Raw genomic sequence first — 9,474 nt, 5'->3', positions numbered from 1 at the left:
TGTGTGCCACATTGTTTATCCTGTGTGTTATTAATTGACATGTTCAGCTAAGATAATATGGGTCCCTGTACTACACAGCGCTTCTCGCAGTATCAAAAAACATCATTGGGGATACAGTGCTGAGAGCTACAGTACTGTGCAAAAGTCTTCAGCCACTCCCGTTTCTTTACATTTAACAAGGAAAATGGCTATAACAGAGTCTGCATGTTTTTTAGATGGCTATGGACACTTACTGGTAAAACAGTGAGTGTCCATAGCCATCTAAAAAAATGACTCTCCTGACCTCCTCCAATCATACTGACAATGATCTGAACCAAAAATTAAAAAATTTGGTTTTAATCACCCCATCAGACCTATTGCAGCTTTACAGACTGCACTTACAGACTGTTACAGGACTTTCAGTTCAGTCAGTTCTTATGTAGTAACATGGACTATCTCCACCTCTTCTCCCAGTTTCCCTTCCTTATGAATGGTTTGACAGCCATCCTTCGACTGAGATCATTTCTGATGAGACTTGAGTGAACAACATATCGATCAACTGAAGGACGAGATGCATCTCTTCAGGTACTGTGCCAGGTGTTTGCTGATTCTCCCCCCCCCTCCAATGTCTTAAGGATATGGCTTTCACATACTGTTCATGTACTGTAGAAACTTCCTTACCCTTGTCACTTTTCTTTTGTTCGCCACAAACCAGTTTCCTCAAATGTGTTTTTAATGGCACACTGCATACAATGTGAGATATGCCAGGATTTTAGCTAAAAGCTCTTTATGAATAATTTTGTTGGTGCATAAATATGCCTGAAAAACTGTCATCTTTGACAAATACAATTTAACACTCAAGATACAATTTAAATTTATTCTTAGCTAAATTATCTGCTGTGGGCAAACAACACTGGTTCATCCGGTGAACCAGTCCCTTTTTTTAAAAACCTGAATGATTCATAGGTCAGTGTTAAGTGGCTTAATAAACAAAAACATATGGAAATGGTCAGGTACAAGCACTAGACTGAAAATAAGTGAAAAAACAGCCAATGTCCAAAGAAAACTTTAAAAGAAGATCACAAAGGCTGATGAAAAATTGTTCATGATCACTTAAAAAACCCCCAAAAACAATAAAGCCTGGCAAAATATAAAGAAATGAAGAGGCTGCTTGAGATTTTTGAACTGCACATCATGAATTTCGGCTTGGCACCAGAATAGCGGCATGTTAAAAAATAATTACATAAATAAATAAAAATAAAATCCTTTTTAGCACTATACCATACCCTTGATTACGCAACTCCAATCTGTAAAAGCACAAAATTATCTTGTTTGTACAGAGTAATATTTCACTTTCACCCTAAAAACGTCATTAGCTTAGTCATTGGTATGCGACTACCCCTCTCACTTTAAGATTACAGTAATTGTTGTTGTTGGCTTCAGTACACATTAGTGACATTCAGGAACACTCAGGGAGTGCGCGTCACTTTGGCAAACAGAGGGCTAACAGAGGGCAGCTGCTGCCCTGCCGTCTCTGGTGAGCCATGGTATTTACCACTCTGATGCTCCAGCCGGGACTGCCAGAGGACTGCCTGGTCTTTAGGACGTCCCAACCCTCTGGCTGGTCTGGTGACCAGGACAAGGGTGAGCTCACACTGCTATGGGGACTCCATGCACCCTAAGGTAAGAAGGGGTGGGTGAGAAAGTGAGAGAGGGAGAGAGGGAGGGAGGAGGGCGACAAAAATAAAAGAAAAAAAAATGCAGCAACTTAAAAACCAAGCCAGCAAAGAAACAAAACATACAAAGAAAGATGTTAGAGAAATGTAGTGAGCTCCTACTGTAGCCATTTGGGAATCACTCAATACACACCCAAACTGTGCAGAGGTACAAGAGAGCATCTGATATGCCAGACTAGAAAGAGGATGAGTTATTAGGTTGCATTCTCTGTTAAAGCGAACCCTTTCATGCACATGAACTTAAGAAGTATCTTTGGAGACCATCACTGTGTTAGTTGCTTTTCAAGCAGCAGAATTTGCCAGGAGTATCAAGGCACCATAAAGCAGGAAAGGAGGCCCTGTTACCTCTTGCCATGACAACCGAGTATGTTTGGCATGTTGACAAAACAGGGGCACTGCGTCAGTACCTCAGTAGACGAGTGTATCAGATAAAAACATGCTAAATAGAAAAGCAGCATTCAAGTTTTTTGGGAAGAGATTTCTCCTGGCCTTGTGTAACAAATTAGTTGGATTCATATGTTGTTGATTTTAGAAATGGGATATATGTAGAAAGAAACGGTGCCAACTGAGTTAGTCTGTCCTCACTGGCATCATTCACAGTGTATTACAGTCATGAGTGTAATTTATTTTGCTGACAGTCAGCTTTCAGTTTACATTATAAACTCTAAAGACTAATATTATAAAATTAAATGTTTTTTTTAATATAGCCACAAGTCACTCACTGTCACTGATGGTGTAATAATGATATAAATAGGATGTGATAATGGCAATGGTCACTGCAATATGTGATTTGATGAATGCTCATCCTCAACAGGACAGTGACTGATGTTTGTAACATGGACATTGGATGAACAGGGAGACTGATTGCTATGCCAAAGGTGGAAGATAGCGAAGGCCATCAGGAAAATGTGATTTAGCGCTAAAATTGCATCTCCTACAGAAAATAAAACATACTCAACTCAGATTTACATAAACACTGTGACTAATCTTGTGGTGCACATTCATGTAAAGAGAGTGCAAAGAGTGGATAGAGCACCATTCACTGTGTTGTCCTAAAATTTCATTGAAAAACATATACTCAACCCCACAAGTTTCTTCAACTCTTTCAACCCAACATAATCTAATTTCATAAACCCACAGGACACCAACCCACATAGATTTAGGAGTGCACAAGATACAAGCACCAGTTGTTCACCTACACTGATCTGGTTTATTAGTGGGACAGGGAACATCACAGAATCAGACAGACGGGGACAGAAAAATCAACAGTCGCTGTGACATGATGTTCAGGTTCCTACCTGTTTCACTCGTGGTCTCCCAGGAGAAAACTTCCTCTTGGTGATGGCTGGCTTTCCCATCCCAATTTTGGGGGTGAATGCTATGAGAGTGGTGGTGGGCATTACACTGCTGTGGTCACTCATTGATGTTAGAATCTGGGTCTGAGTTAGTTCTCTGGGAGATGTCCCTCGAGCCAGAGGGGAGGAGTGGGAAGGTGAAGAAACCATTTCAGCTAGCCTTTCCACAGTTGTTTTAAGGGGTTTCTCCTCTAAAGACAAACTGGGAAATGGCATACTTGGCTTTTCCGGTGTAGTGTCCATCTCTTCTGATGTAGAAGTGGAGGGCTTAACAGTCTCTGCCAGGTTTCTGTGAAAAATACCCTCTCTCCTATCACTGTTGAGTTCTTTTGGATTAGTTTCCAGGAAAGAACCTCTGACTACATCCATATTTGAAGGCTGGGGTAGTGCGACTACCATCGGTTGGTCCGTGAAGGGTACTGATGCAGTACCTGGTTCTTTGGTGGTTGAGATGATGGCCTTAAAATCCTTTGTGCTGGGGTTGACCATGCCCTTTTCAGGGCAGGCCTCAGTATTTGCTGGTTTGATTTGTATTGTGGTGTCCTGTGTCTGTAGTCCCTCCGTAGAGTGTTGCGCTGGAATAGCCTCCTGGCTCAGAGTCACTGAAGACGCATGACTCTCTGTAGATGCAAGCTGGGCTCTTACTGCTGGTTTTGTTTCTGAAGAAGGAATTAGCTTATTAATGACAAAGATTTAGATTTGGTAGAAAATGTACATCTTTAAAAAAAAATTGACACATTATTTTATCTTTGATAATAAACCATAAGCATTGTAGTTAACCAAAACTTTATAAAAACTATTAGATACAAATCAATATGAGTAAAGTGGTAAATAAATAAGTGGCCTGCACAAACCTGATTTAATTTCTGCTGGAATTTTGACAGAAGGTTCAGTAACCTGCCTCTCTACTATGTCTGCTCCCACAGAGATGTCTAAAAGACAGATTCAATATTAACAAGATTAGGTATAAAATATACATCACTTCATTAAAAGCAAGAATACGACTCTAACTTTGTTCACAATATCTTCAAAGTGGTTAAAGAATAAAGAAAGCAGCCCATAAGCACAGATGGATTTGGAAACCCAGCAAGAAGACAGTTCTCTAAAAATTATGTTTCCATTAATTCTAAAAACACTCATCTCAAATCAGCTGGTAAAAACAAGCAGAACTAAACAATGATGTAGTTTCCTGAGACAATGACACCAATATCACTTTCTTTCACTCGTGAAAGCACCGTGAGAAGTGTGTGAGAAGAGTTGATTTTGGGTAACAAGTGGTCGCAGTGCAAAAAACCACATGAGGTAAGCTTGTATCACAGACTTCATTTTGGTATTAATATAGTCTCTCCTGTTTTCTCTCATCACTTTGGTTTTGTAATGTGTACCCCCCTTTCTATTTGGTTTTATAGCAGAGACAGCAATGCGTTTGACTAGTCTGGTATGAATAGAACTAGTCATTGCTGGCTATCAGGAATCCAAACATTGAGCCAGTATTCTGCCAGACACCCTCTGACAGTACAGATAGCCTAGTCTTAAGGAGGCGCCCACCATTTCAATCCACAAGTTCCCATGTCATACTGATCCTGACACACACATGCACCTGCTACGCATCTCTGCCAGGGAAGGGAGTAACCATGACAACCAACATCCCAGGGTCTGTGTGCTCTGGGCTCATGACTGTGCAGCTTGCAGGTGCTCATCCGGTGCTGATGCCAGAGAGTCAATTAGAGAGATGGGCCTCCAACCATCTCCAGCCATCAGCTATTGACCAAGCTGAACACGCATTCACATTCATATTAACACCTTACTTCCTATATCTCCTACAGTGAATAAGGTGACGGTTTAGATAAACATGCAGCTCTGATTAATGCAGTAAAGGCCTAAAGTCAGGCCTCGCCTGCATTCACAGAATGGATCTAACAGCATCTGTCAGTTAAGTCACTGTAAGCCTGTTGTTAAACCCTGAGGGGTGGTGAATCCTGGCAGGTGATGAACAGCTCCAGTTAATGACTTTAATTGCATTACACGAGTGGGCAGCTGGCAGCATAGTCATCATCACATGTTTTTAAAAAAAAGGAAAAAGTGGGGGGAAAAAGAGCATAAATTAAGTACGGATTAGTTCTTTTTTTAAAGTGTCCTATTAATACCTAGTGAAAAATTATAACTGTTCAGTTCAGAGCCTTTAACCCCAAACACTATATTTTAAGTAAAAGGGGTATGACATGTTAAGAGAAGGGTAGGAATAATACTGTTTTGTGTTTACTGTTAACTTTAAAAAGTTAACAATTAAAAATGTATGCACAATATAACAAGTTCACTCCACATGTCTTTAAAAACCACAACCAGTAACTCACTGCCTCACCAGGTAAATCCAGTAATGATAATGAAACAGTGAATAGCTACAGGAAAAGTAAAATGAGAGAACATTTATATGGTGAGCAGTGCGGCCAAGCTGTGTGAGTAATAATGAATGAATGAGCCAATATAGCTCAAAGGCAGGTTAGCAGTCAGGGGATCAGCGATATCACCATCATGCTACTGCAATCCATTCTCTCATCAGTGGAGTCTGCTGCTTAGACAAGAGTGGGCAGCAGAGCTGCCACTGGCAACCCCAGCTAACCATATATTTCACTGATATTGCACTCCAGTGCTGGCAAATCTCACAGGCACCAGAATTGAGATGCAGCTCTGAGCTTCATGCAAGCATTCCAACACTGTGCAACTTAAAGTGGCAATAAAGCTTGCACCATAATGCAATACAAACAATGGAACTACCAGGAAGAACAGTCAGATGCAGTTCAATTTTATTATTACATGAATGATGCTTCAGCTTCGGGATATCCGTAGAAAACTGGTGTGCACATCAAATCTTGAGTAGAAGTTTGAATTCAAGTTCAGTACTAAAACTCTTTGATGGTTATGCCTTGAAAACATCCATTCCACTTATCTAATCCTTGGTTGTGTAGGGGCTGGAACCAGTCCCAGTTGCCACAGGAAAGAGACAGAGTACACCCTGGACACATCACCAGTCATAGGGAGACAACCATTCACACACACATTCACACATATGGGGAATTTAGGATCACCATATAACTTAACCCCAATAACTGCATCTTCTGGACTGTGGGAGGAAGCCAGAGTAACCGTAGAGAACCCACGCAGACACGGAGAGAAAATCCAGACTCCAAAGACGGTGGACTTGAAACCAGGACCTGCTTGTTGTGAGGTAACAGTGCTAACCATGGCGCCAATGTGTTGACTTGAAAACAATATGTAATCAGTTGAAAATTTTCTTCTTACAGAGTTACAGTTACAACACAGAAAGTTCTTACGGAGGTACAGCTACAACACAAATGGTAAATGGAACGGTTCATATATAATGCTTTTCTACTCTGAGCACTCAAAGCGCTTTGCACAACTTGCCTCATTCACCCTTTCACACCCATACACACAAGCACTTCTTTCTATGTTCTAAGTGGTTTCTATGTAACATTCATATTTGGAACTTAAATCAACGGCCATATTTTGAATCCAGCATGGCTGAGACAGCTTGCTTTGCATCATTACATCATAACCTGCTTCTGAAAACCACAAGGTAAATGGGCTACGTTTTTTCCCCCCAGTGAAGAATCACTAGCAAATTTTGCCAAGTTGATAATTTAGGCTGTTACCTGCAAAGTTTATTTAAAGCTCAAGCAAAATCTGTCAACTTGGTGCCTGTCTCAAGTAGAAATGTTTTATGTTAAATTTTGATGCATGCTAGCAATATTTGGAAAAAAAATAGGTGCTCCTTGAAGTAAAGCAGATGATCAGTTCTTCATTAATAGTGACAGACCTTACATATAATCTTCCCCAGAGACAGTATGGGGAAACAAAGTACTTTACATTTTCAAAACACAGAATTACAAAGGCTATAGAGTTGCTTTAATCTGTTGCTGGTAGGACACCATCTGTTTATTTGGGAGTCCTCATAAAGGCCTCCAAATAAAAGAGGGAGTGCTTCTCTTTAGTGTTTGCCCAAACAACTCTTCAGTACTTTAATCTGCAACAACTGCGACTTTCAAAACTTTATCAGTACTGATGTTACAGCACAAATTGATGTTTCATAGCCGAGACTTTCAACTGCTTCTGCGTGGATAGAGGCTGAGTCAATGAATCCTTAACTACAAAGACAAAGATGGTCTTTCATACTTAATCATATAACCTCAGTGTTTGCTATTTCATATAATCAAAAGAATAACTTTCCTTGTCCTTGCAATAACAAGATATGATTAACAAGGTGAGAAACAGCTTAGATTCTTATGAGGGATAAATTTGAGAACAGATGAAAATAAAAGATTTCAAGATATCAAAAGACAAGGTGAAAGGATCTTAGTGTAATCTGTGTATAATCTAATTTGGAACAAAGACCTACCAGGCTTCGTGTCTGATGTGGCCAGCTTCTCCTCCTGGACAGTAGCCTGTAGATGCTCTGGATCTGAGTGCAATGGAACAGCAAGTAATTCCGGTTTTGGGTCTTTGTGCATTTCAGGAGGCAGCTGATTGCCAAGTTCTAGGTCTGTGTGCTTTTGAGCCAGCTGTACGCCAGTCTCAGAGTTTGTGTGCATGGAGGCTGGCTGAGGGCTGAGCTCTGGGCCGGTGTCCATATCCTCTGGATGTAGCGCCTGCTCTGCAGCAGGAGACCTGCAGTTGGAACAAACATAGTCCTCTCTGGGGTGGATTTCTGCTTGGCCTGAGTTCTGACGCTCACACTCCAGGTGTAGCCATCTGAAAGGAGTGCAAAGGAATTTAAGAGAGTGTCTAATGGGGCAATCCTAAAATTTGAACTATCAGTATGCTATCCAAGTGTTTCACCATGTTACCATTAAACAGCAGTGTGCACCATAGTAAATAAGGATTAAAAAGGAGCACTGCATGTGTGGTATTACAGTTAAACACAAGTCCCTTACCTTTTACAAGTGTGGCAGAATACTACGTCTTTATGGTGCTCAGGGTCCAAAATGCAGGCACACATAGGACAACACAGAGCAGGGTCCTGATTTTGGACACAGTTCTCACACAGCAGGCTGGTGTGGTGCCATTGGCCGCTGGTTCGCGTTCCACATTGGAGGCAAACTCTGCAGTTCTGAGGAGAAAATGAACATGAATAAATAAGTGTAGTATGAATTCAGTGCTTCTGCTACACTGATTAGACATTTCAACCATGGAGTGGGAACCAAGCATGAAATCTGTACATACCCAGAGTTCAGTGTAAACATATAAAAATCTCAGTGTGAGTATATAAAGATTTGTATAATGTAAAATCTAAAGATAGACCAGGGGACTGTGAAAAAACATAAACAAAAATAGTGTTTGATGAAAATGATAAACTGGGCAATTTTCTGACGAGGAAAATACTTTGGACAACTTTTCAAAAGGCACTTTTATTAATAATCCACATTTGAATTATTTCATCAGTAAGCATTTATATTTTTTTATTATTATTTTTGATTAAGAGCACAAAACTTTAAAATCTTGGCACCAAAATATTCAGGTTACAGCCGCAAAACTGCAGGATACTGCCAAGTAGTGCTACAAATGGCCAAGAGCTGGAATCCAAGTTGGATTACAATAATCAAAACATGGAGGACATCTGAGCAGCGTTTCTGGCTGATTCTTTTTAAACAGACAATTATCAGATGTAATCAACCTTTTATATTTTCCAGCTTTCTTTTCCCCCTGCACACACATATACACACCCTTTCCTGCAGAGAAGACATTTTTGGCAACACAGTTTTGGTAAATGGTTTAATTTACTCAAGCATAGACACTTCTATTTATCATATGGCCCAAAATAACAGGAAAATGTGTATATTTCTTTAAACAGGATAACGCAAGCATTGCCTTTACTGTTCGCCAATCAACCAAGCTTGCACGCTGAGTAACCCCTGTAGCGCTTAGTTTGAATGAGGGGGAGAAATTACTTGAAACTTATGATTAAAGCTGCAGTCCTCGTCAAGAGTCAGTGGAATGGCTTGTTGAGCACAGCTTTGTGAGTGACAGAAACACAGTTTAACTTGAGCAAATAAATAGCAGCCAGTGTTTTTAAGGGAGTTTCCACGCCAACAATATGAACCAGTAAGCAGAGTTGTCTTGGGATTAAAAAAAAGCTCACTTGGTTTCGATTCCCCTAGTACGTCACTTGAGTGTCACTGTTCATTTAAAACAGGAAATGAAGAAGGACTATTATTAATATTATTGTATTCCAAGATAATCATTACACCACTACTGACTTTATCCACTGACATGCAACACACCAGCACATTGAATTTTTGCTGACATATTAACATTCAACTTTTTACTCTCTGAAAGAACCCCTCTGCTGGGGCTACATTTGCTTATTGAATAATGAAAAAAAAAAAAAA

General features: G+C 40.2%; 1 protein-coding gene across 1 annotated transcript in view; it reads right to left on the bottom strand.

Moving 5' to 3' along the window:
• Positions 1 to 9,474, bottom strand: part of LOC102196854 (histone-lysine N-methyltransferase 2C) — an 85,097-nt gene that overhangs the window by 39,320 nt on the left and 36,303 nt on the right. The window contains exons 11-15 of the mRNA XM_013911579.1: positions 8,020 to 8,195; positions 7,485 to 7,837; positions 3,925 to 4,002; positions 3,014 to 3,729; positions 1,535 to 1,657 (exon numbers count right to left, since the gene is read on the bottom strand). Coding sequence (XP_013767033.1) covers positions 1,535 to 1,657; positions 3,014 to 3,729; positions 3,925 to 4,002; positions 7,485 to 7,837; positions 8,020 to 8,195 — 1,446 coding nt within the window. The remainder of the gene's footprint in view (positions 1 to 1,534; positions 1,658 to 3,013; positions 3,730 to 3,924; positions 4,003 to 7,484; positions 7,838 to 8,019; positions 8,196 to 9,474) is intronic.

Source organism: Pundamilia nyererei, unplaced genomic scaffold, assembly GCF_000239375.1.
Source record: "Pundamilia nyererei isolate P.nyererei 1_Seehausen unplaced genomic scaffold, PunNye1.0 scaffold00004, whole genome shotgun sequence".
NCBI lineage: Eukaryota > Metazoa > Chordata > Actinopteri > Cichliformes > Cichlidae > Pundamilia > Pundamilia nyererei.
Note: the sequence above shows the minus strand (reverse complement) of the source record. Positions and strands in the feature narration are given on the sequence as shown.